This window comes from Dendrobates tinctorius, unplaced genomic scaffold (genome assembly GCF_039654945.1).
Source record: "Dendrobates tinctorius isolate UK_male_01 unplaced genomic scaffold, ASM3965494v1 ptg000250l, whole genome shotgun sequence".
Classification (NCBI taxonomy): domain Eukaryota; kingdom Metazoa; phylum Chordata; class Amphibia; order Anura; family Dendrobatidae; genus Dendrobates; species Dendrobates tinctorius.
Window position 1 is genome coordinate 32,366,594 of NW_027361917.1, and position 27,548 is coordinate 32,394,141.

The following is a 27,548-nucleotide window of genomic DNA, read 5'->3' on the forward strand; positions in this document are numbered from 1 at the left end:
GCTAATACAAGTCTATGAGAAAAAAATGGATCTGGCGGCATTCTTTGACAGATCCGTTTTTACTGCAGTTCGCAGGTGGCGGGAAAGGTCAGAGAGGTCCGGCGCCTGCGCACTGCTGGACTCTGCCATCAACAAGGCAGAGCAGTGCACCTGTGAAGGAGCCACGATGGGAAGCAAAGAAGAGGACGTCATTGTTAGAAGATGGGAGGCGCCGGACCGGACCACGACTCCCATAGGACCAAAACAGGACCCGGACCGCCTCTGGATGAGTAGAATATAACTCGTTTTTCTTCTCTTTCAGGTTACATCAGGGGCTTATCTACAGCATTACAGAATGCTGTAGATAAGCCCCTGATGACGGTGCCGGCAGCTGATAGTCGAAAAAATAGGTGACAGCTTTCCTTTAACACTTCTATTTTTAAAAGTATTCTTACTTTTGCACACAGTGGTGTAACTTGATGGGCTCTAGCGTAAAATTTGGACCTGAGTCCCTACCTGCATGTTGGTCAGATGTATCGGCCCTTGTAGTGTTCTAGATCCTATAAAAACATATGCATTTGCCCCCCATGTAATAGTGTCCCCAATCATTGACCCTTCCTGTTATAATGTCACCACATCTTTCAGTAATAATGTCCCCATCTTTGACCATTCCTGCAATAATGTTCCCATCCTGGCTTCTTCTTGTAATAATGTCCCCATCCTGGCCCCTTAGTGTAAAAATGTCCCCTATCCTAAGACCCTTTCTGGAATGTCCTTCATTCTTGTAACTTCCTTTTATAATGTCCTCCATTCTAGGCCCTTTGATGTTTTTTTGTCCCCAATCCCATGTCTCTGTCTGATGTGAAGTCCCCTATGCTGTGTTTCTTTCTGTTATAAAGTTCCCCACTCTTGGTCCCTTCCTGGTATAACATCTGCCATTTTGGGCTTCTTGCTTGTATTATTTCCTCATCCTAGGTCTCTTTGTGGTATAATGTCTCCCATCCTAGACCCCTTCCTGCTATAATGTCCCTCATCCTGGGCCTCTTCCTAGTATAATGTCCTCCATCCTGGATCTCTTCTTTGTATAATATCCCCCATCCTGGGTACCATCCAGTAACTCCATTTTTCCACTCTTATCCAACACATGTAAAAAAAAAAGAGACAATAGATTCCTCCTACCTTTTCCAGCTCACATGATATTCCGCATCCACTTCCATAGTTGGCACAGAGACCGGCAGCTGACGCCGGCGTGCCCACAATTGGCGGCTAGTGTTGAGCATTCCGATACCGCAAGTATCGGCCGATACTTGCTGTATCGGAATTCCGATACCGACTTCCGATATTTTTTCAATATCGGAATTCGGCATCGGAATCGGAAGTTCAGTTGATTGACAGCCTGACGTCATCATGATGCGCGGTGTGTGCGCATCATGATGCGCCGTCATTTCGGGCCTTCCGGGGGTCTCTGCCGGCCTGCCGGGGGGCTGTGCCGGCCTGCCGGGGGGCTGTGTGGACTGCCCGGGGTCTGTACCGGCCTGCCGGGGGGCTGTGCCGGCCTGCCGGTGGTCTGTGCACCCTGTGGGGGTCTGTACCGGCCTGCCGGGGGGCTGTGCCGGTCTGCCGGTGGTCTGTGCACCCTGTGGGGGTCTGTACCGGCCTGCCGGGGGGCTGTGCCGGCCTGCCGGTGGTCTGTGCACCCTGTGGGGGTCTGTACCGGCCTGCCGGGGGGCTGTGCCGGCCTGCCGGGGGGCTGTGCTGATGTCCGGGGGTCTGTGCAAGCATCGTCCGATGGGACTACAAGTCCCATCTGGCGATGCCTGCTACCATGACAGTGATTGACACATTAGCCAATGATGGGACAGTAGTAGTCCCATCATCCGGCTAATGTGTTAAATGTTAAAAAAAAAAAAAAAAAAAATACTACATACATACTACATGCATGCTACATACATACTACATGCTACATACATACTACATATATACTACATACATGCTACATACATGCTGCATGCTACATACATACTACATGCATGCTACATGCATGCTACATGCATGCTACATACATACTACATGCATGCTACATACATACTACATGCTACATACATACCACATACATACTACATACATACTACATACTACATATATACTACATGCATGCTACATACATACTACATGCTACATACATACCACATACATACTACATACATGCTACATGCTACATACATACTACATATATACTACATACTACATACATACATGCATGCTACATACATACTACATACATACTACATGCATGCTACATACATACTACATGCTACATACATACCACATACATACTACATACATACATACTACATGCTACATACATACTACATATATACTACATGCATGCTACATACATACTACATACATGCTACATACATACTACATATATACTACATGCATGCTACATACATACTACATATATACTACATGCATGCTACATACATACTGCATGCTACATGCATGCTACATACATACTACATACATACTACATGCTACATACATACCACATATATACTACATACATACAATACATTCATACAATACATACATAGACATACAGTACATATAACATAGAGTAACATACTTACCAATACTTGTCACATTGTTCCCCGAAGCCATTGTCTTTTCCGGAATAAATATTAACATAACAAACCACAAACATACTCACCCACGATCCGAAGCAGTCCACGAGTGTGTCCCACGACGATCTTGGGTAGAGAACTGCAGCATCAGATGATGCTGCCGTTCTCTACGGGCTGCAGGAATCCAATGACGGAAGGTAGGTATCCTTCCGCACTGTATTCCTCCGCCACTTAAAAAAAAAAAGTCACTAGTCTCACTTTATGCCATTGCTGTGTGGGAATTTCCCACACAGCAATGGCATAAAGTGAGACTAGGTAGGGACTTTTTTTTTTTTAAGTGGCGGAGGAATACAGTGCGGAAGGATACCTACCTTCCGTCATTGGATTCCTGCAGCCCGTAGAGAACGGCAGCATCAGCTGATGCTGCAGTTCTCTACCCAAGATCGTCGTGGGACACACTCGTGGACTGCTTCGGATCGTGGGTGAGTATTTTTGTGGTTTGTTATGTTAATATTTATTCCGGAAAAGACAATGGCTTCGGGGAACAATGTGACAAGTATTGGTAAGTATGTTACTCTATGTTATATGTACTGTATGTCTATGTATGTATTGTATGAATGTATTGTATGTATGTAGTATATATGTGGTATGTATGTAGCATGTAGTATGTATGTAGTATGTATGTAGCATGCATGTAGCATGCAGTATGTATGTAGCATGCATGTAGTATATATGTAGTATGTATGTAGCATGCATGTAGTATATATGTATGAATGTATGTAGCATGTAGTATGTATGTAGTATGTATGTGGTATGTATGTAGCATGTAGTATGTATGTGGTATGTATGTAGCATGCATGTAGTATGTATGTAGTATGTATGTAGTATATATGTAGTATGTATGTAGCATGTAGTATGTATGTAGCATGCATGTAGTATATATGTAGTATATATGTAGCATGTAGCATGTATGTAGTATGTATGTGGTATGTATGTAGCATGTAGTATGTATGTAGCATGCATGTAGTATATATGTAGTATGTATGTAGTATGTATGTAGCATGCATGTAGTATATATGTAGTATGTATGTAGTATGTATGTAGCATGCATGTAGTATATATGTAGTATGTATGTAGCATGTAGTATGTATGTAGCATGCATGTAGTATATATGTAGTATGTAGCATGTAGTATGTATGTAGCATGCATGTAGTATATATGTAGTATGTAGCATGTAGTATGTATGTAGCATGCATGTAGTATGTATGTGGTATGTATGTAGCATGTACTATGTATGTAGCATGCATGTAGTATGTATGTGGTATGTATGTAGCATGTACTATGTATGTAGCATGCATGTAGTATGTATGTGGTATGTATGTAGCATGTACTATGTATGTAGCATGCATGTAGTATATATGTGTTATGTATGTAGCATGTAGCATGCATGTAGTATGTATGTAGTATGTATGTAGTATATATGTGGTATGTATGTAGAATGTAGTATGTATGTAGCATGCAGTATGTATGTAGTATATATGTAGTATGTATGTAGCATGCATGTAGTATATATGTAGTATGTATGTAGTATATATGTAGTATGTATGTTGCATGTAGTATTTATGTAGTATGAATGTAGCATGTATGTAGTATGTAGTATGAATGTAGCATGTATGTAGTATGTAGTATGAATGTAGCATGTATGTAGTATGCATGTTGTATGTATGTAGCATGTAATTTTTTTTTTTTTTTTTTACATTCAACACATTAGCCGGATGATGGGACTACTACTGTCCCATCATTGGCTAATGTGTCAATCACTGTCATGGTAGCAGGCATCGCCCGATGGGACTTGTAGTCCCATCGGACGATGCCTGCACAGACCCCCGAAGCCTGCACAGACCACCGGCAGGCCGGCACAGCCCCCCGGCAGGCCGGCACAGCCCCCCGGAGCCTGCACAGCCCCCCGGCAGGCCGGCACAGCCCCCCGGCAGGCCGGCACAGCCCCCCGGAGCCTGCACAGCCCCCCGGCAGGCCGGCACAGCCCCCCGGCAGGCCGGCACAGACCACCGGAGCCTGCACAGACCCCCTGGCAGGCCGGCACAGCCCCCCGAAAGGCCCGTACAGACCCCAGAGAGGCTGTACAAGGGTAGGAAAGGGTTTTTCTTATTCCGATACCGGAAGTCCCATAGACTTGAATGGGACTTCCGGTATCGGAATCGGCGATACCGATACTTTTTTTAAAGATCGGCCGATACCATCCGATACGATACTTTGAAGTATCGGACGGTATCGCTCAACTCTATTGGCGGCACATGACAGGAATGAGGACATCAGCTACTGTCCTCAAATTGCTGGTGAAGTGTATTGCAGTGCAGGGAGACTGTGGATCATATGAGCCCTCTGCTTCTTGTAGTCATCTGAGTGTGTAATCCTGCTGTATTGGCCAACATTTGTTCTAACTGGATTTTCATTGTTATTATTATAATAAATATCTATATTACAGCGATCTTTATAGCAGTTTTGTTTACTTCCTTTGAGTACATAATTATACATTTTGGTTACAGATACAGTGGGGGAAAAAGTATTTAGTCAGCCACCAATTGTGCATGTTCTCCCACTTAAAAAGATGAGAGAGGCCTCTAATTGACATCATAGCTAGACCACAACTATGAGAGTCAAAATGAGAAAACAAATCCAGAAAATAACCTTGTCTGATTTGGCAAGTTATATTTTGCAAATTATGGTGGAAAATAAATATTTGGTTACCTAAAAACATGTAAGATTTTTGGCTCTCAGAGACCTGTAACTTCTTCTTTAAGAGGCTCCTCTGTCCTCCACTCATTACCTTTAGTAAAGACAAACAATCTGAACTTGTTATCAGTATAAAAGACACCTGTCCACAACCTCAAACAGTCACACTCCAAACTCCACTATGGTGAAGACCAAAGATCAGTCGAAGAACACCAGAAAAAAAATTGTAGCCCTGCACCAGGCTTGGAAGACTGAATCAATAGGCAAGCAGCATTGAGTGATTAAATCAACACTGAGAGCAATAATAAGAAAATGTAAGACATACAAGACCACTGATAATCTCCCTCACACAAGATCTCACCTGTGGAGTCAAATTGATCACAAGAATGGTGAGCAAAAATCTCAGAACCACACAGGGGGACCTAGTGAATGACCTGCAGAGAGGTGAGACAACAGTAACAAAGGCTACCATCAGTAACACACTACACCACCAGGATCTCAGATCTTGCAGTGCCAGATGTGTCCCCCTGCTTAAGCCAGCGTATTTCTGGGCAATCTGAAGTTTTTTAGAGACCATTTGGATTATCCAGAAGAGTATTGGGAGAATGTCATAAGGTCTGATGAAACCAAAGTAGAACTGTCTGGTAGAAACAAAACTTGTGATGTTTGAAGGTGACAGAATGCTGAGTTGCATCCAAAGAACACCATGCCTACTGTGAAGCATGGGGATGGCAACATCATGCTTTGCGGCTGTTTCTTTCCATAAGTACCAGGGCGACTGATCCTTGAACCTGAAAGAATGAATGGGGCCATGTATCGTGAGATTTTGAGTGCAAACCTTCCATCAGCAAGGGCATTGAAGATGAAACGTGGATGGGTCTTTCAGCATGATACTGATCCTAAGCACACCTCCAGGGCAATGAAGGAGTGGCTTTGTAAGAAGCATATGAAGGTCCTGGAGTGGCCTAGCCAGTCTCCAGATCTCAACCCCTTAAAAAACCTTTGGAGGGATTTGAATGTCCGTGTTGCCCAGGGACAGGCCCAAAACATCACTACTCTAGAGGAGATTCTGCATGGAGGAATTGGCCAACATACCACCAACAGTGTGGGCCAACCTTGTGGAGACTTAGGCTACTTTCACACATCAGGGTTTTTTCCGATAGGCAGGATCCGACTATTTTTAGAAAAACCGGAACGGGCGAAATCTGCTGCCGGAATTGTTTTTTTCTCATTGACTTGTATTAGCGCCAGATCGCGCCACATGGCCTCCCGTTTCTTCCGGTTTTTGCTGGATCCAGCTAAAATTTTGATTCCTGCGTCTAGAAAAAACGTGTCAATTAACTTTTTTTGTCTGCGGCGAAAAACCGGACAGCGATTTTTGCTACAATGCAAGTCTATCGGCACCGGATCTGGAAAAAGACGGATCCGGCCACCGGATCCGGTTTTGTAAGTCGGAGCATGCTCAGATCCAATTGGCCAGCCCCCAGGAAAAAGATATTGTGAGGCCCTCATCCATTACCAGCCAGCTAGACGGATCCAGCGGAAAAATGGATCTGTTTCATCAGTTTTCCATAATTTACGCCGGATCAGTCGCTCCGGTGCGACGCCAGATCCTGCCTGTCGGAAAAAACCTGATGTGTGCATTAGCCTTAAAGAAAACTTTTGACCTCTGTCATTGCCAACAAAGGATGTATAACAAAATATTGAGATGAATTTTTGTTAATGACCACATACTTATTTTCCACCATAATTTGCAAAATAAATCTTGCCAAATCAGACAAGTTGATATTATGGATTTTTTTTTTCTCATTTTGACTCTCATAGTTGTGGTGTACCTATGATGTTAATTACAGGCCTTTCTCATCTTAAGTGGGAGAAGTTGCACAATTGGTGGCTGACTAAATACTTTTTTTCCCCACTGTATATAATTTATCACTGTTCATTGATTGATTTTGTTCATATTGTGCGTTTTTATATTGTTTTTAATTAATGTCATATATTCAGTATGGTACTTTATATTTTTGCATTATACCGAGCATCAAATTCTCTTTGCAACATAACTTTATTGGCTTACAGTACTTATATGTATTTTCTTATATAGTGCACCCTTGAAATGCTTATTTCCTTTGTGTGTATTGGAACAACACAAAAAAACAGAAAAAAAAACAAATTGGACATAGTTTCACACAAAACGTCGAAGTGGTCCAGACAAAATTTTTGGCTCCCTCAACTTAATATTTAGTTGCACACCCTTTGGAATATAAATAACTGCAACCAATCGCTTTCTATAAGCATCAACAAGCGTCTTACACCTCTCAACTGGAATTTTGGACCACTCTTCTTTTTCAAACTGTCCGAGGTCTCTCATATTTGAAGGATGCCTTCAAAACAGTCATTTTAACCCCTTCATGACCTTGGGATTTTCTGTTTTTGGTGAAACTGGGCAGTGCTCATAGCATAGTGGCTATGACAACAACAGGGGACTCCTGCAGACCCCAGGTTGTCATGCCGACCTATCCACGCCCCTCAATTACGCGCCAAAATCCGAAAAGTTTGATTTTGGCGCACACGGCGCACCGTCAAAAGTGCGCAGCGCAGGTCAAAGCGCAACTAGCGCACGGCCTGCGCACGATCTGCGCACCCTATGCTAAAGATAGGGTGCGCCGATCGCAGGCGCCGCTGTGCGCTAGGAGGCGGCGCTACAAGCAAGGGGCGGGCACGCCGGGCAGAGAGCCGGCTCGGGGGCGGAGCTACCCCCGGCCATGCGTGCGCTTAAAAAGCGCTAATGTGAAACCAGCCTTAGGACACAAACTCAGCTTTCTGACACTGGGAACTACATTGCAACCCAAAATCCTTTGGTAACCATCAGATTTCATAATGCATTGCACACAGTAAGGCGTCCAGTGATCAAGTGCTAGAGGTAGCAAAACAACCTCAAAATATATTTCGACATGTTACACCCGGTCCCCGTCCTGGTGCTGCGCCCAGGTCTGCCACAGTTACACCTGGCCCCCGTCCTGGTGCTGCATCCAGGCCTGCTGCTGCTCTCCGTTCTGGGCACTCACCTCAAGCCTCTCATGCTGCTGCTCAGTGTTCTGTCCTCCCTCCTGCCTCCTCCTCCTGGTGTCCTGTGAGGAGATCTGTAGCTAAGGCTATTAGGGCACGCCCACCCGCTCTCTTGCCTTCTTAAAGGGGCGGCGTGCATTATTCAAAAAGTGCAATTAACCAATGGCAGCGCACTGGCTGCTATTTCTGGCCTATCCTCCATAGGGAGAGCGCCGGAGCAATGAGTATCTATCATTGCTACATCCGGTACTCATGATAACCTGTCTGCGCTGCATCTACAGTCTCTGTGCATTGTCTAATGCTCTCTGTTTCCACAGCATATCAGTATCCTGTGTTACCTGGTTATATCAGCAACTATCAGGGCCTAAGCCATCCTGTTCTGCCTACAGCCATCCGAGTCCAAGGACTGTGTGAAGGTCACTGGAACCGACTCCTTACCAACTAACCGGATCCAGGACCCAGTGCATTACGGACTCTGCTGTAACTTTTGTTATCCCATTTGGTCCCGCTGAGACAGCTGCCACATGTTTGGGGTCTAACTGCAGGTAGCACCTGTGTCCTCTGGGTATCCCATTCTGGCCCTGCCTGAGGGGCTTTACTACGGATGCCCGGGGCTCACTAGTCATGCCCCCTTTGGAACCCCCCCGGACCGTGGTCCCGAGGTTCCACTTAAAAAATAAAAACGAATGTGGACTTTGCCATCTCTGCCCCGCTTCCATTCGTTACAGATTGCTCCGGCCATGGAATCCGTTGGACCCCAGAGGCCTCCGACGTTGGAGTTGTGCCAAGAGGTGACCCGTTTAAGAGATCAACAGGATAAGATCACAACGTATCTACGTAACCTGTCCACCCGCATGGATTCTCTGCAGAACACGGCTGCTCCTGATTCACCTAGTAACACCCTGGTACCTGCTGTCATGACAAGCAAGGGCCCCTGCCTGGTGGCTCCTACCCACTTCCATGCTGATCCCACTCAGTGTCGGGGTTTTCTCAATCAGTGTACCCTACATTTCGAAATCTTGGGGCATATGTTTGCTTCTGACCGTGCCAAAGCGGGCTTCCTTATGTCACATCTAGCAGGAGAGGCTCTCGCCTGGCAGAATCCATTATGGGAGAGAGGAGACCTGCTGAGTAATGATCTTCAATCTTTCCTAGAAACTTTTCGCAGGACCTTTGATGAACCTGGCCGGGTCACGTCGATCGCTTCTGCCCTGCTTCGCTTACGCCAAGGAACCCTCACGGTGGCTCAGTATGCTGTTCAGTTCCGCACCCTCTCGTCTGAGTTATCCTAGAGCAATGAGGCCTTGCTGGCTACCTTCTGGGAGGGTTTATTTGGAAAAATTAAGGATGAGCTGGCAGGACTGGACAGGCCTACCATCTTGGATGACCTGATTTCCTTGGCGACCCGGATTGACCTGCATTTTCAGGAGCATTCCATGGAGATGAAGCGTGACAGGAGGTCCTACCACCTGGACTCTAATTCTTCTAAGACGTCTACCTCATCCTCTTTTCCCGAAGCTATGGAGGTTGATCGAGTAAGTCTGGCCAGCCGCCAGGAGGCGCGTCGCAAAAACAGAAGCTGTCTGTACTGTGGTAGATCCAAACACCTGATCCGCTCCTGTCCAAAGAAGTCGGAAAACTCCTGTGCCTAGGCTTGGTAGGAGAGGCCACCCTAGGTAGAGAACGTTCCTCTCCTTCATTGCAGATCTCAGTCTCCGTGACCTGCGGAGCAATAAAATTTTCTGGACTCTGTCTGTTGGACTCCAGAGCCGCCGGAAGCTTTATCCAGCAGGCGCTTGTGGATCGCTACCATTTACCAGTTCAGGCTCTTCCCAACCTGTTGCGGGTAACCGCTGTCGATGGCCAGCCTCTGACTGAACCCATCCAGTTCCAGACTGAGCCAGTGGAACTCCGGGTAGGTCTTATGCATTCTGAAAGAATCCGTTTTTATGTGTACCCTGGTTTGTCTCACCCCTTGCTTCTAGGTTTGCCTTGGTTTCAGAAACATGAACCAGTCCTTAACTGGAGAACAGGCGAAATTCTACATTGGGGAGATTCCTGCTCGGACCGTTGTTTAACCCGGCTTGAACCAGCTTCACCCCCGGTTCAACCTGCTACCCTGACTGGATTACCATCCGCTTACTGGTCCTTCTCGGATGTCTTTGGGAAAAAGGAGGCTGAAAAACTTCCTCCCCACAGGTTGTATGACTGTCCAATAGACTTTCTTCCTGGAATATCTCCTCCCCATGGGAGAGTTTACCCTCTTTCCCAGGCAGAGACTCAGGCTATGTCAGACTACATCCAGGAGAACTTGGCCAGAGGGTTTATCCGAAAATCATCGTCACCGGCAGAAGCAGGCTTCTTCTTCGTGAAGAAAAAGGACGGATCCCTGTGGCCCTGTATCGACTACCGAGGACTGAACCAGATCACGGTAAAAAACAGGTACCCTTTACCTCTAATTTCAGAACTGTTTGACCATCTCCGAGGGGCCAGGATCTTCACCAAGCTGGATCTCAGAGGGGCTTACAATTTGATCCAAATCAGAGATGGAGACACATGGAAAACAGCCTTCAACACCCGTGATGGCCACTACGAGTACCTGGTAATGCCATTTGGTCTAAGCAATGCTCCCGCTGTTTTCCAAGAGTTCGTCAATGACATTTTCAAGGATCTGCTTTACACCTGTGTTGTTGTCTACCTAGACGACATTCTGATTTTTTCTACTGACTTGGTCTCACATCGCAGACAAGTTCGCCTGGTCTTATCGAGGCTCAGGGACAACAGACTGTACGCCAAGTTTGAAAAGTGCCTCTTTGAACAATCCTCTTTGCCTTTCTTCGGTTACATTGTTTCCTCCACAGGATTAAAAATGGATCCAGAGAAGTTATCGGCTGTACTCAAGTGGCCTCGTTCGTCTGGGTTGAAGGCCATACAGCGATTCCTGGGCTTCGCCAACTACTACAGGCAATTCATTCCTAACTTCTCCACCTGAGTGGCGCCCATCTCAGCTCTAACTAGGAGAGGTACAAATCCAAAGGATTGGCCTCCTGAGGCTGAGGAGGCCTTTGTTTCTCTCAAAAAGGCCTTTGCTGTTGCACCTGTTCTTCATCGTCCTAACTCCAATGAACAATTTTTTTTGAGGTCGATGCCTCTTCAGTAGGTGCGGGAGCTGTACTAACCCAGAAATCGTCTTCCAGGCGAATGCATTCCTGTGGTTTTTTTCCAAGGTTTTTTCTTCCGCAGAGAGGAATTATTCTGTTGGAGATCGGGAATTGTTGGCTACCAAATTGGCTCTGCAGGAGTGGAGACATCTTCTAGAAGGAGCTCTTCATCAGGTAGTCGTATACACCGATCACAAAAACCTTGCTTACCTCCAAACTGCACAAAGGCTGAATCGTCGTCAAGCCCGCTGGGCTTTGTTTTTTGCTCATTTTAACTTTGTTCTTCATTTTCACCCAGCTGACAAAAATGTCAAAGCAGATGTACTTTCCAGAGCCTTTCTACCTCCTGATCAAGAAGAACCGCAGCACATCATTGAACCCTCAAGGTTAGTCGCGGTCGCTTCTACTGATCTTGCCCGGCTGCCTCCTGGGAAGACTTTCGTGTCAGCTTCTGAGTGTACTCGTGTCCTTCGGTGGGGTCACTCGTCCAAGTTGGCTGGTCACGCCGGCCAGAGAGAGACTCTGCAACTCATCTCCCGGTACTACTGGTGGCCTGCCATGGCTAAGGACATTCTGGAGTACGTCACAGCCTGTCCTTCCTGTGCTCGTAACAAGACGGCAAAGCATCTACCTGCAGGTAGGCTTCAACCTCTTCCAATTCCATCTGCTCCCTGGCAACATATCGTGATGGACTTCATCACTGATCTCCGATCTCATCTGGCTGTTTTGTGGTGTGGGTAGTGGTGGATCGCTTCTCTAAAAAGGCTCATTTCATTCCACTACCCGGTCTTCCAACTGCTTCTGAGTTGGCGGACCTGTTCATCCGGCACATCTTCCGTCTCCATGGTTTCCCTCTCCACATCGTGTCCGACAGAGGAGTCCAGTTCACCTCAAGATTCTGAAGAGCAGTTTGTAAACTGGTAAGAATTGAACTAGATTTTTCCTCAGCATAGCATCCCCAGTCCAATGGACAAGTGGAGAGGACAAATCAAATCCTGGCTGGATTCCTGCGTCATTTTGTCAACGCCCATCATGACGACTGGGTAGACTTACTGTCTTGGGCCGAATTTTCTTACAACAATCAAGTAAGTGAATCTTCTGGAAAGTCTCCGTTTCAGATTGTCTTCGGATTGCAACCCGGAATACCTCTTCCCATCTCTGGATCATCTGGCGTTCCAGCTGCCGATACTTTCTCCGAAGATTTTTCTAACATCTGGAGGGATACCAAAACTGCTCTGGAGAAAGCCTCCCTGCGTATGAAAAGGCATGCCGACAAGAGACGTTTGGATGCACCTATCTTTCGCCCCGGAGACAAGGTATGGCTCTCTTCTAAGTACATCCGGTTAAAGATGCCATCTTACAAATTGGGTCCCCGGTTCATCGGACCATTTGAGATCTTGAGACAGATCAATCCAGTCTCGTACAAGCTGAAGTTGCCCACTTCCCTACGTGTGCCTAACTCCTTTCATGTTTCTCTCAAACCAGTAGTTTTGAGTCCCTTCTTTAAGGATTGGGGTACCACTCCTGACCCTGTCTTGGAGGATGATGGTTTTGAGGTAAAACATATCCTGGCTGTAAAACAAGTAAGGGGTAAGACCTACTACCTGGTGGACTGGAAGGGTTTTGGTCCTGAGGAGAGATCTTGGGAGCCTAGGGAGAACATCCAGGCTCCTCTTCTCCTTAAATGGTTCTACGCAGGCTTGAAGAAGAGGGGGTGTAAAGAGGGGGATACTGTTACACCCGATCCCCGTCCTGGTGCTGCGCCCAGGTCTGCCACAGTTACACCTGGCCCCCATCCTGGCGCTGCATCCAGGCCTGCTGCTGCTCTCCGTTCTGGGCACTCACCTCGAGCCTCTCATGCTGCTGCTCAGTGTTCTGTTCTCAATCAATCAATCAATCAATCAAATTTATTATCGCCAAGTACATATTACATATATACAAGGAATTCTTTGTGGCAAAGAGGCAACATAATATATAACAACAGATACAACAAGTAACATCTAACAAGACAGATACAGTATATAGTCTACACATGACGATTTAATTGTTGAACAGAGAGTGGATAGAAGCTGTTCATAACATTCTCCCTCCTGCCTCCTCCTCCTGGTGTCCTGTGAGGAGATCTGCAGCTAAGGCTATTAGGGTACGCCCACCCGCTCTCTTGCCTTCTTAAAGGGGCAGCGTGCATTATTCAAAAAGTGCAATTAACCAATGGCAGCGCACTGGCTGCTATTTCTGGCCTCTCCTCCACAGGGAGAGCACCGGAGCAACGAGTATCTATCATTGCTACATCCGGTTCTCATGCTAACCTGTCTGCGCTGCATCTTCAGTCTCTGTGCATTGTCTAATGCTCTCTGTTTCCACAACATATCAGTATCAATGTGTGAAGGTCACTGGAACCGACTCCTTACCAACTAACCAGATCCAGGACCCAGCGCATTACGGACTCTGCTGTAACTTTTGTTATCCCTTTTGGTCCCACTGGGACAGCTGCCACGTGTTCGGGGTCTAACTGGAGGTAGCACCTGTGTCCTCCGGGTATCCCATTCTGGCCCTGCCTGAGGGGCTTTACTACGGGTGCCCGGGGCTCACTAGTCACGCCCCTTCGGAGCCCCCCGGACCGTGGTCCCGAGGTTCCACTTAAAAAATAAAAACTAAAAACTAATGTGAACTTCACCATCTCTGCCTCCGCTTCCATTCGTTACACAACAGTCACCATTTTTGCCTGCAGATACTACGTTCTTTTCTTTATTTTTTATTTTGTTTCCATCTGTCCACAAGATGCTTTCCCAGAAGGATTTTGGCTTGCTGTCATACATTTTGGAAAACTGCAGTCTAGCTTTTTATGTGTCCATGTCAGCAGTGGGGTACTCCTGGGTCTTCTGCCATAGTGTTTAATTTCATTAAAATGTTGACGGATAGTTCCTGCTAACATTGATGCACACTGAGCCTTCAGGAAAACTTGAAAATCTATGGAACTTGGTTGCAGCTCCATATCCATCATCCTGTGATGCAAAGTTTCATCAATTTGTCTTTGCCATCTATGTCCAGGAAGATTAGCTGCAGTGCCATTTATTGTAAACTTCTTAATTATGGTGCACACCATGAACATATGAACATTAAGATCTCTGAAGATTGATATGTTACCTTGAGATTGCTGATATTTTTCAACAATTTTGGCTCTCAAGTCCTAAGACAGTTCTCTTGTCCACTTTCTGTTCTTTTTTCTTGGTGTGGGACACACAGACACACAATACAAAGACTGAGTCAACTTCTCCACGTTTTATTTGATTTTAGTTGTGATTTTCATATTGCAACACCTGTTATTTGAGGTTACACTCTCTCCCAGACTAGCCCGAGTGTAGATTGTGGCCCCACTGTGCCACAGATGAAGGAGAGCCTGGAGGGGTGTGACTAAGTGCCTCCTCTAGACTGACTCTGGGTGCATGGAAACAGACAGTGCTGCAATCTGAGGAGAGCCCAGGGAGGCATGACAAGGTGTAACATCAGAACTGACCTTGGTCTCATATATATATGGGGAAGAATGTTTTCTTGGAAAACTATGTTTAAATGACATAGAGAATTACTCTATGTAAAAGCTCATGTTAAAATTGTATGTATATATATATATATATATAAACAGTATATATATATAAAAATCTCTATATATATTGAGATAGATACAGATCAATATATAGATAGACATAAATATGTGTCATGGGTTTACCACGACAGAGAGGAGCCAGAAGACTGCAACGTCTGATTTCTCCTACTCTTGCTCTGAATAGAAGCACTTCACCTTCATATTAAATGATGTAAATTTCTTTGGGCGGTGCATGGGTTTATCTGCTCTGCTGAGAGCTCTTGGAGCTAAGGCTCTCAGCTGAGCACTGTTAGCCACTCCCATCTCGTATATAATCTGGGTCCTGGATAACACTCATTGTCAGAACTAGCTTTTGCTGCATGGCTTGGAGGTTATTGTTGGTGGTTATTTGAGTTGGCGGTTTGTGGATTTTTCTGTGACTATTGCTTGTTTTTTGATTGTGTGATAATTCCCTTTCTTCTCCTACTCTGTATTAACCCCATCCTCCACTCCCTTGTGCATACCTCTGTTATATGAATATGTATATTTGTGTATTTGGTATTTTCCTTTACCCCGTTCGTATTACCTTGTTAAGTCTGTTTGGTGTATTATGGTACACTACTACTCCCCTCTTCCCTCGGTGGGGGAAAGGTACAAACTGAGGGTGGATTCAGACGCTATGACAAGGTATGTGGCAACATCAGAAGAAATATGGGGACCAGGGTGAGCTAGGGCGCTCCCTAGCATTGGGGGCAGTGAAAGAGCCCCTGGTCCCGGGACACCCAACAACAGAGTTGTGACACATTGCTTTGCCTGTGGAGCTTACTGTACATGTATTTTATTGCTAAATAAAAAAAATGTGAGAAAAATGAGAGTGGGATCCCACAAAATTTGATTAACCAGCAGAGGGAAAGCAGATAACTGTGGTCTGATGTTTATAGCTTTGGATGGGGGCAGCACCCATGGAGCTTCCCAGGCTATTAATATCAGTTCACAAATTTATACTTAGCCTTTACTGGTAATTAAAATGGGAGACACCAGCAAAAAAATGACTTGAGGTCCCCCTATAATTAATAACCAGTAAAGGCTATGCACACAGCTGTGGGCTGATATTAAAAGCAATCTGTCACATGACAGTTGTGTCCCCCCTGGGACAATAAAGTTAAAAAAAAGTGTAAAAATAATTTTAAAAAAATCGCTAAATAAATTAAAAAAAATAAATAAATATTCCCCAATAAATTCATTTTTTGGAAATAAAAAAACAAAACAATAAAAGCACACATATTTGGTATAGCCACGTCCGTAACAACCCGCCCTATAAAACTGTCCCATTAGTTAACCCCTTTAGCGAACCCCTTAAAAAATAAAAATAAAAAGCGAAGCAAAAAATAATGATTCATACCGCCGAACAAAAAGTGCAATAACGCGCGAGCAAAAAGACTCCTATAAATATCCATGGTACCGCTGAAAACGTCATCTTGTCCTGCAAAAAACGAGCTGTGATACATTATCATCAGCAACAAAATAAAAAAGTTATAGCTCACAGAATAAAGCGAGGCAAAAATAATTATTTTTTATATAAAATTGTTTTCATTGCATAAAAGCGCCAAAACATAAAAAAAGACCTAAATGAGGTATCGCTGTAACCGTACTGACCTGAAGAATAAAAGCGCTTTATCAATTTTACCGTAGGTGGAATGGTTTAAAACCACCCCCCAAAAGAAATTCATGAAACGCTGGTTTTTGTTCATTCTGCATCCCAAAAATCGGAATAAAAAGCGATAAAAAGATGTCACGTGCCTGAAAATGATACCAATAAAAACATCAACTCGTCCTGCAAAAAATAAGACCTCACATGACTCGGTGAGTCAAAATATGAAAAAATTATAGCTCTCAATATGTGGTGATGCAAAAACTATTTTTACAATAAAAAGCGTCTTTTAGCGTGTGACAGCTGCCAAACATAAAAACCGCCATAAATAGTAAATCAAACCCCCGTTATCACCCCCTTACTTAGGGAAAAATAATAAAATTAAAAGAAAATGTATTTATTTCCATTTTCCCATTAGGGCTAGGGTTAGGGCTAGGGTTAAGGCTAGGGTTAGGGCTAGGGTTAGGGCTAGAGTTAGGGCTAGAGTTAGGGCTGAGATTAGGGTTACGGGTGTGTTGGGGTTAGGGTTGGAGTTATAATTGGGGGTTTCCACTGTTTGGGCACATCAGGTGCTCTCCAAATGCAACATAGTGTCTGATCTCAATTCCAGCCAATTCTGCATTGAAAAAGTGAAATGGTGCTCCTTCCCTTCCAAGCTCTGCCATGCACCCAAACAGTGGTTTACCCCCACATATGGGGTATCAGCCTACTCAGGACAAATTGCAAAACAGCTTTTGGGGTCCAATTTCGCCTGTTACCCTTAGGAAAATAAAAAATTTGGGGCAAAAATATCGTTTTTGTGGAAAAAATGATTTTTTTATTTTCACGCCCGGGCGTTATAAACTTCTGTGAAGCACTTGGGGGTTCAAAGTGCTCACCACACATCTAGATAAGTTCCGTGGGGGGTCTAGTTTCCAAAATGGTGTCATTTGTGGGGGGTTTCCACTGTTTTGGTACATCAGGGGTTTTCCAATCGCGACATGGTGTCCGATCTCAATTCCAGCCAAAAAAGTCAAATGGCGCTGCTTCCCTTCTGAGCTCTGCCATGCGCACAAATAGTTGTTTACACCCACATATGGGGTATCAGCGTACTGAGGACAAATTGTACAATAACTTTAAGGGTCCTGTTACCCTTGGGAAAATAAAAATTGGGGGTGAAAAGATCATTTTTGTGGAAAAAATATGATTTTTTAATTGTACCGCTGTACGTTATAAACTTCTGTGAAGCCCTTGTGGGTTCAAAGTTCTCACCACATATCTAGATAAGTTCCATGGGGGGTCTAGTTTCCAAAGTGGGGTCACTTGTGGGGGGTTTCCACTGTTTAGATACATCAGGGGCTCTCCAAATGTGACATGGTGTCCGATCTGAATTCCAGCCAATTTTGCATTGAAAAAGTCAAACGGCGCTCCTTCCCTTCTGAGCTCTGCCATGCGCCGAAACAGTGGTTCTTCCCCACATATCAAGTATCAGCGTACTCAGGACAAATTTCGCAATAACTTTTGCAGTCCAATTTCTCTTGTTACCCTTGGTAAAATAAAAAAAATTGAACCTGAAGTATTTTTTTTGGGAAAAAAGTTAAATGTTTATTTTTTTTTAAATATTGAAAAAACTTCCTGTGAAGCACCTGAAGGGTTAATAAACTTCTTGAATGTGGTTTTGAGCACCTTAAGGGGTGCAGTTTTTAGAATGGTGTCACATTTGGGTATTTTCTATCATATAGACCCCTCAAAGTGACTTCAAATGTGATGTGGTCCGTAAAAATAAAATGATGTTGCAAAAATGAGAAATCGCTAGTCAACTTTTAACCCTTATAACTTTCTAACAAAAAAAATTTTGGCTCCAAAATTGTGCTGATGTAAAGTAAACATGTGGAAAATGTTTTTTATTGACTTTTTTGTGTGCCGTATCTCTGTGATTTAAGGGCATAAAAATTCAAAGTTGGAAAATTGTGAAATTTTAAAAATTTTCACCAAATTTCCATTCTTTTCACAAATATACGCAAGTTATTTGAATGAAATTTTAGTACTAACATGAAGTACAATATGTCACGAGAAAACAGTGTCAGAATCACCAGGATCCATGGAAGCGTTTCAGAGTTATTACCTCATAAAGGGACAGTGGTCAAAATTGTAAAAATTGGCCTGGGAGTTAACGTGCACACCACCCTTGGTAGTGAAGGGGTTAATAGGCTAGGAAGGGGTACTCATCACACATCTAGATAAGTTCTTTGCAGGGTCTAGTTTCCAAAATTGGGTAACTTGTGGGGTGTTTCCACTGTTTAGGCACATCAGGGGCTCTCCAAATGCAACATGGTGGTGTTCCTTTCCATCTATGCCCTGCTGTGTGCCGAAACAGTGGTTTTCTTCCACATATGGGGTATTAGTGCACTCAGGAGAACTTGCACAACAACTTTTTGGGTCCAATTTCTCCTTTTATGCTTGTAAAAATAAAAAAATGGGTTTAAAGAAAAATTTTAGTGAAAAAAGTTAAATGTTAATTTTTCCCTTCCATATTCCATTAATTCCTGTGAATCACCTGTAGGGTTAATAAACTTCTTGAATGTGGTTTTGAACACCTGGAGGAGTGAAGTTTTTAGAATGTTGTCACTTTTTGATATTTTCTGTCATATAGACCCCTCACAATGCAAAGAGGTTACAACACGGAGGACTGTGAAACCAAGCACAAAACACCACAAAGGGAAAAAGGTCCTCCAAAGACATTTGAAAAAAAGGTATATATTTTATTAATAATGCAAAAAATAAAAAGAGACGGTTAACCATACAGAAACTGGACAGTCGCTTGACACTGGATGAAAATGGGATATAAGTGGCTGCTGCATGAATCAAAGTAAGTACAACACATGACAAAGCATGTAAATTTGTGCATGATAGTTACAAAACATTATATAAAGTGCGAGTGCAACAATGGAGTAGAAAAAATTGGTCATATATTCCACACAGCTAAAGGTATATGATACGTGTAAACAATTACTAAATATGCTGGCACAATGATAGAATAATTACATATTTATAACTAAAATAGTTAACTATTAAACCCCATATACTCAGATTTAGTCATGTGTTTCACACAGCTTGTGGTATGCAGATGCACAAGAAAGGATTAATGCATAATGTACCGTATTTTTCGGACTATAAGACGCACCGGACCATAAGACGCACCCCAATTTTCAGAAGGAAAATAGCGAAAAAAATAATAATGTGTCAAATGGGGGTCCGTCTTACAGTCCGAATTCAGCTTACCTGGGAAGGGATCCGGCACAGGTGGAGGAGTAGTCACAGGGGTCATTCAGTGGTCCAGGCTCGTGCGGTGGCGGCTCTGTGCTGGGGCAGGTTGGTTGTGCTGGGGCAGCTGTGCTGGGGCTGGGGCAACTGTGCTGGGGCAGGGGCAGCTGTGCTGGGGCAGGGACAGCTGTCCTGATGCTGGGGCAGCTGTGCTGGGGCAGGGGCAGCTGTGCTGGGGCAGCTGTCCTGAGGCTGGGGCAGCTGTGCTGGGGCAGCTGTCCTGAGGCTGGGGCAGCTGTGTGGGCGGCGGCTCCGCCGGCATTTCCTCCAAGCCTGGAGGCCCCCCGCACATCCCTTGCTGGCCGCCGCCATGTTGCGGTGGCCTCCGGGAACATGGACGCCAGGAAGATGGCAGCTGGTCCGGGGACGGCGCATGCGCGGGTTCAGATCTTGTCCCGAAATCTCGTCGGCTAGCAAGGGATGTGCGGGGGGCCTCCGGGCTTGGAGGAAATGCCGGCGGAGCCGCCGCCCCTGCACCGGAGCACAGCCCGCCGCCACCACCGCCCCGCAGAGGCCCGCCCGCTGCCACCACCGCACCGCAGAGCCCCGCCCGCTGCCACCACCGCACTGCAGAGCCCCGGAGGTGAGTATATTGTGACCATAAGACGTACCCCCCACTTTCCCCAAAAAAATTTTGGGGAAAAAAGTGCGTCTTATGGTCCGAAAAATACGGTAATTTCAATAAACACAATTAATATGCAAACATTGCTGTTCTTTCCATAGTTGATCCTCTCACAGGGAACCAAGGCCCTTGATAAAAATGAATCAAATGCTGATATAAAGAGAGAGTCAAGTGTGGAGAGTGCATCTCATGACAAAATAAATAAGCAGTTCATAAGCCACATAGATTATATTTACCCAGGTTTGGAGACCACCCAGTGTCCTCCTTAATGCGTGTTTCGATAGAAGTATTCCTCATCCAGTGTCAAGCTACTGTCCAGTTTCTGCATGGTTAGCTGTCTCTTTTTTTTTTTGCATTATTAATAAAATATATACCTTTTTATCAAGTGTCTTTGGAGGATCTTAGACCCCTGAAAGGGACTTCAAATGTGATGTGGTCCCTAAAAAAATGGTTGTGTAAATTTTGTTGTAAAAAAGAGAAATTGCTTGTCAAGTGTTAACCCTTATAACATCCTAATGAAAAAAGTGTTTCCAAAATTGTTCAGATTTAAAGTAGATATTTTGGAAATGTTATTTATTAACTATTTTGCGTGACATAACTCTCTGATTTAAGGGCATAAGAATTCAAACTTTGAAAAATGCTAAATATTTCAATTTTGTTTTAAATTTACGTTATTTTAAAAAATAAACACAAGCCATTTCGAAAAAATTTTTACCACTATCATGAAGTAAAATATGTCATGAGAAAATGATCTCAGAACCAGTGGGATCCTTTAAAGCGTTACAGAGTTATTATCTCATAAAGTTACAGTGGTCAGAATTGTAAAATTTAGCCTGGTCAGGAAGGTGAAAACAGACCCACGGGTGAAGGGGTTAACTTCAGCAGAATTTCTAAAAAAACAGCCAAGCAAGCACATCATCTTTTATTCATTTCTGGCATGTTCTGTGAATAAGATATCAATATTTGAAATAGGAATAGCAATTTAATTTTTTTTTCTGTAGGATTTCCATTTTGAGCGTTCACTGTCTGCCTCCTGATCATATGGTGTGGGTTTTTATTAACTAGTCCTCATATGGAAGAAATTAACCAAATATTTATAATGTTAATAAATGTAAACTAAAATAGAAAAAAATGTGGAAAAGCCGGGAAAGATTTGTGTGATATAATGAAAAGAAAATGAAAATCGAAAGTTTATCGAGGATAAGTTTGGAGCCCCTGTCCAATTAGCATGAAATGATTGGAGGGGGGACGATCTCAGAAATTAACACAAACAGCTTAGCAAAGTATTATTACACACATGCATGTCTAGAAAAAAATGTATTGAAGCACCTTCCGTCCTAATTATATTTTTGCATTATGATTTTAATGGTTTTACGTTTGCAATCTAAATTTCAATCCAATCATGAAAATGTAATTCATTATACAATTTTAAAAGATCGGGATTTAGTTCACTGTATATCGAGAAAATTAATCACTTCTTCAAACAATACTAATATATAGAACAATAAATCATTTCTAATTAAAAAGTCTGTTTTTACATTCAGGACTAGAGATGAGCGAGCATACTCGTTGCTCTGGTTTTTCCGAGCATGATCAGGTGATCTCCGAGTATTTTGGTGTGCTCGGAGATTGTTTTCCTTGTCTCAGCTGCATGATTTACGACTTGTAGACAGGCTGAATACATGTGGGAATTCCCTAACAAACAGGCATTTCACACATGTATTCAAGCTGTCTAGCAGTCACAAATCATGCAGCTGAGTCGATAAAAACTAATCTCCGAGCACGCCAAAATACTCGGAGACCACCCGAGCATCCTCGGAAAAACCTGAACAACGAGTATACTCACTCATCACTATTGAGGACACATTCACATGGCAATTCTTTGGTCAGTGTTTTTCATCAGTATTTGTAAATCAAAAGTAAAAAAAAAAAGTACATGGGAAATGTGTTTCTCTCTCTTAACACCCACTGCTTGCTTTGGGTTTCAAATACTATTGTGCTAAATATTCCAATAAACTGCTATAAAAGAACATTACTAAGGCTCTATATAACGTAGAGGTTGTACATTGTAATATGGCCTTGTCCGTAACATTTAAAGTACGATTAGAAATATAAAAAATGGTTCCAGCACCACCGATTTATTTACCTGTATTGTTTTAGCAAAAATTAAGGATTAACCTCTAAGTGACCAGCCCAATTTTATTTTATTTTTTATGTGGCAATTACTCTGAAATATTACAACATATCCCATTGATTTTGTCAAATGCCAAATATCCTTTTAGTTTGTTAGGACGTTAAAAGGTTTAAAATATTTAGCAGTAATTTTTCATTTTTTAATGGAAATTTACAAAACATTATTTTTAGGGACTTATTCGGTTTTGAAGTGACTTTTGGGGACCTATACATAGGAAACCTTCTAAAAGTGATACTATTTTGAAAAGAGCACCTCCCTCCATATTGAAAACTGTTATCATGTAGTTTCTTAAGTTATAAGATGCTTTTCAGGAATTAATGCAAATTGGCGTGACAGAAAAGAAAAAATATATTTTTATCGCTAAAATATTGCTAACATCTGAACAGGCCACTATAGCTGGCAGATACTAAGGTCATTACTTGTCTTTGGATTGTGTTAGGAACGGCGGAGCGCACTAAATAAAAATATAAATAAAGTGCGTTCGCCGCTCGGGGTCCACCGTGCAGTAGGTGAAATAACCGCTGCTAGGTGGTGGCAGGAGCAATATGGCGGAATTGCACACGGGGTTAAACTCCACCTAGGTGTGCAGCGCAATCTCAGTTAAACTCACGGAAATGCCAAAAGTACAAACACAAATAACTGAGCCTGTTGTAGTCACAGAACTCAGTAAAAACGCACACACGGTATAAGGTCACAGGAGTAGCCCAAGACGGCGGCACTATGTCCGTCTAGACCTACTGTGTGCATGGCGTTGCAACTGCAAACGCAAAGTAGGCTGCTACTGCATCGCGGCGTGGACCCTGCCGCCAAACGACAAAGGCAAGGCGCAAGCGCAATGTCGGACACTAGCAGCTGTGCGAGTTGAAGCAGAGGAGCGCTGGTGCTGAAACTAACTCAGTCCCTTTTCACATGCGTAATATCAGAGGGAAGGGGTTTCGAATAACTCAGTCACCAGAATCATTCATCTGTTCTCATACACACAACAGCAAGTATGACTATACTAGCGCATGGCGGAACAGCCATGCGCGCCTTTTATAGTAGCCGGGACCTTCTGCACGCTTCCAGATCTCTGAGATGGACCAAAGAGAACTGAAGCGGGACCTGAGCACATGACTCCCGATCTCCAATGGGAGATCGTCCCATGAGCATGCCCAGTAAGAGGACAGAAAGACTTAGCCTCAGGAGATATTTGCTGCAAGGCAAACTCCTCTGCAATCTCCTCTGCAGTGGCAAAATAGGAGGAGAGTGCAGCATGTGAGGATCTGGATCCCTGCTGAGTAAACGCAGGAATCCGACTCCTAACAGATTGTCATGTTAACTGTGACCAACTCTCCCCACCCAGCTTGAAGTGATTGCAGGTTTCTCCCTGTACTCAAATAGGGAGAGACCTGTCAATCAAACAAAATCAGGTTAGGAGGAGCTGGATGGGAGCTGCCCATTGTGCTTTATATAATGTGGGAGCCTGTCGTTTTTTTCATCCTATTAGTTCTGGCAGCATGAATTTATAGGTCCCCTCTAAAGGGAATCTGTCTCCATGCTTCTGTCGCCCAATCTGAAAGCAGCATGATGTAGGAGCAGAGATCCGGATTTCAGCAATATGTCAGTTACTGGGCTGATTTCTGTAGTTTTGAAATCACAGTTTGATCTGCTGCAGATCTACCAGTTCTTTGATATAACCCCGCCCAAACAACTAAGATTGGCAGCATTCTGTGTGCACTGTACATAGGCAGAAAGCTGCCGATCAGTGGTTTGGTGTGATAATACGGAGCTTCTGAATATGGAGGATTACATGGCAGCAGGGTTACTTGTTCTCTAGTTTTAATATCCTCTTCATTTATCTTTTTTTACCTAGCTAGACTCTCAGTCTCTGTCTCTACATTATGCAGCCCTCGGATTAGGAGGCAAAAACAGATTCCCTTTAAGTGTATCACATAAGGGCAAAATACAATAAATATCGAGATATTCAATATAATGAAATGAATGAGACTCCTTTTAAACAAAGGAAAATACGATATTGTTACACAGGCAGATTATCATTATTATTATGGATTGCTCCTTCCTGTATTAAGCTGTTCGGTGCTTTACATGTGTAATTATCTGAATAACACATTTCCTTTTATTTCTTTTTGTGAAGGTGGATCAGTGAAATACCCACTGAACTCCCTAAGGTGATCGTCAATGAAGAATAATTGGTAGGAAAAAGATTAGTATATAAAGGACCACAAAAAAATATTGTTTCATTAAAAATCATTACATTTTGTTTCTCTGCTTTGTACTTGAATCATTTGAACATGTTATTAATATTCTGCTGGGCACAGCGGCATGTGAGCATATGGAATGATTGCAATCAAAGAAAACCAAAGGGTTTAAAAGTATAAAAATAATACTAGGTACATTTAAATGTGTTAACCATGCAACTAATATAATGACTTGGTGCATTTTGATGTATAAGTTCTTGAATGTACTGTAAAATAATATTTAAATAAAAACTGTATGTGTTATCTCAAACTGGAATTAACTTGATGGTTTGGTTATGCCATGATACAGTTGTGGCCAAAAGTATTGACACCCCTGCAATTCTGTCAGATAATGCTCAGTTTCTTCCTGAAAATGATTGCAAACACAAATTCTTTGGTATAATTATCTTCATTTAATTTGTCTTAAATGAAAAAACACAAAAGAGAATGAAGCAAAAAGCAAAACATTGATCATTTCACACAAAACTCCAAAAATGGGCCAGACAAAAGTATTGGCACCCTCAGCCTAATACTTGGTTGCACAACCTTTAGCCAAAATAACTGCGACCAACCGCTTCCGGTAACCATCAATGAGTTTCTTACAATGCTCTGCTGGAATTTTAGACCATTTTTCTTTGGCAAACTGCTCCAGGTCCCTGATATTTGAAGGGTGCCTTCTCCAAACTGCCATTTTTAGATCTCTCCACAGGTGTTCTATGGGATTCAGGTCTGGACTCATTGCTGGCCACCTTAGAAGTCTCCAGTGCTTTCTCTCAAACCATTTTCTAGTGCTTTTTGATGTGTGTTTTGGGTCATTGTCCTGCTTGAAGACCCATGACCTCTGAGGGAGACCCAGCTTTCTCACACTGGGCCCTACATTATGCTGCAAAATTTGTTGGTAGTCTTCAGACTTCATAATGCCATGCACAGGGTTAAACAGTCCAGTGCCAGAGGCAGAAAAGCAACCCCAAAACATCAGGGAACCTCCGCCATGTTTGACTGTAGGGACCGTGTTCTTTTCTTTGAATGCCTCCTTTTTTCTTCTGTAAACTCTATGTTGATGCCTTTGCCCAAAAAGCTCTACTTTTGTCTCATCTGACCAGAGAACATTCTTCCAAAACGTTTTAGGCTTTTTACAAGTAAGTTTTGGCAAACTCCAGCCTGGCTTTTTTATGTCTCGGGGTAAGAAGTGGGGTCTTCCTGGGTCTCCTACCATACAGTCCCTTTTCATTCAGACGCCGACGGATAGTACGGGTTGACACTTTTGTACCCTCGGACTGCAGGGCTGCTTGAACTTGTTTGGATGTTAGTCGAGGTTCTTTATCCAACATCCGCACAATCTTGCATTGAAATCTCTTGTCAATTTTTCTTTTCTGTCCACATCTAGGGAGGTTAGCCACAGTGCCATGGGCTTTAAACTTTTTGATGACACTGCGCACGGTAGACACAGGAACATTCAGGTCTTTGGAGATGGACTTGTAGCCTTGAGATTGCTCATGCTTCCTCACAATTTGGTTTCTCAAGTCCTCAGACAGTTCTTTGGTCTTCTTTCTTTTCTCCATGCTCAATGTGGTACACACAAGGACACAGGACAGAGGTTGAGTCAACTTTAATCCATGTCAACTGGCTGCAAGTGTGATTTAGTTATTGCCAGCACCTGTTAGGTGCCACAGGTAAATTACAGGTGCTGTTAATTACACAAATTAGAGAAGCATCACATGATTTTTCGAACAGTGCCAATACTTTTGTCCACCCTCTTTTTTATGTTTGGTGTGGAATTATATCCAATTTGGCTTTAGGACAATTCTTTTTGTGTTTTTTCATTTAAGACAAATTAAATGAAGATAATAATAACAAAGAATTTGTGTTTGCAATCATTTTCAGGAAGAAACTGAGTATTATCTGACAGAATTGCAGTGGTGTCAATACTTTTGGCCACAACTGTAAGTCTTTAAATTGTCAAATATTGACTGAGACTTTGCTTAATCTCTAAAATTTATTTCAACTTCATCAGATACATCAATTGCAACTTGAGATTTCCAGCTAGTCTTTCAGTATGGTAGTTGGACAATGCCTGTGATCTGACGAGGTCAGGGACTTTCAGTTTAGAATGGTTATATGAAAAATAACAACATTCTATGATGAATGTGCTTGGCATTGGGAAATCACAGATATTACACAGTCAAAGATCTATGAAAGTGTCATGCTTTTCCAAAATGTGGCATGTGATGATCATGACTCCAGTAACAACAGAAGCTTAATAACTTTTTAGCTACTCAGAGGCTTGGGATAGTTACGATTGTTAATATGGGTATTACTATGCGTTCCACTATAACTACCACCACCATTGATTGGCCTAGAAAGAGTCCTC

The 27,548-nt window shown here is 43.3% G+C and overlaps 1 protein-coding gene across 1 annotated transcript in view; it reads left to right on the plus strand.

Moving 5' to 3' along the window:
- LOC141063516 (proton-coupled folate transporter-like) overlaps nucleotides 1–25,202 on the plus strand; it is a 614,330-nt gene extending 589,128 nt beyond the window's left edge. The window contains exon 7 of the mRNA XM_073557601.1: nucleotides 25,075–25,202. Coding sequence (XP_073413702.1) covers nucleotides 25,075–25,129 — 55 coding nt within the window. The 3' untranslated portion in view covers nucleotides 25,130–25,202. The remainder of the gene's footprint in view (nucleotides 1–25,074) is intronic.
- The last annotated feature ends 2,346 nt before the right edge of the window (nucleotides 25,203–27,548 follow it).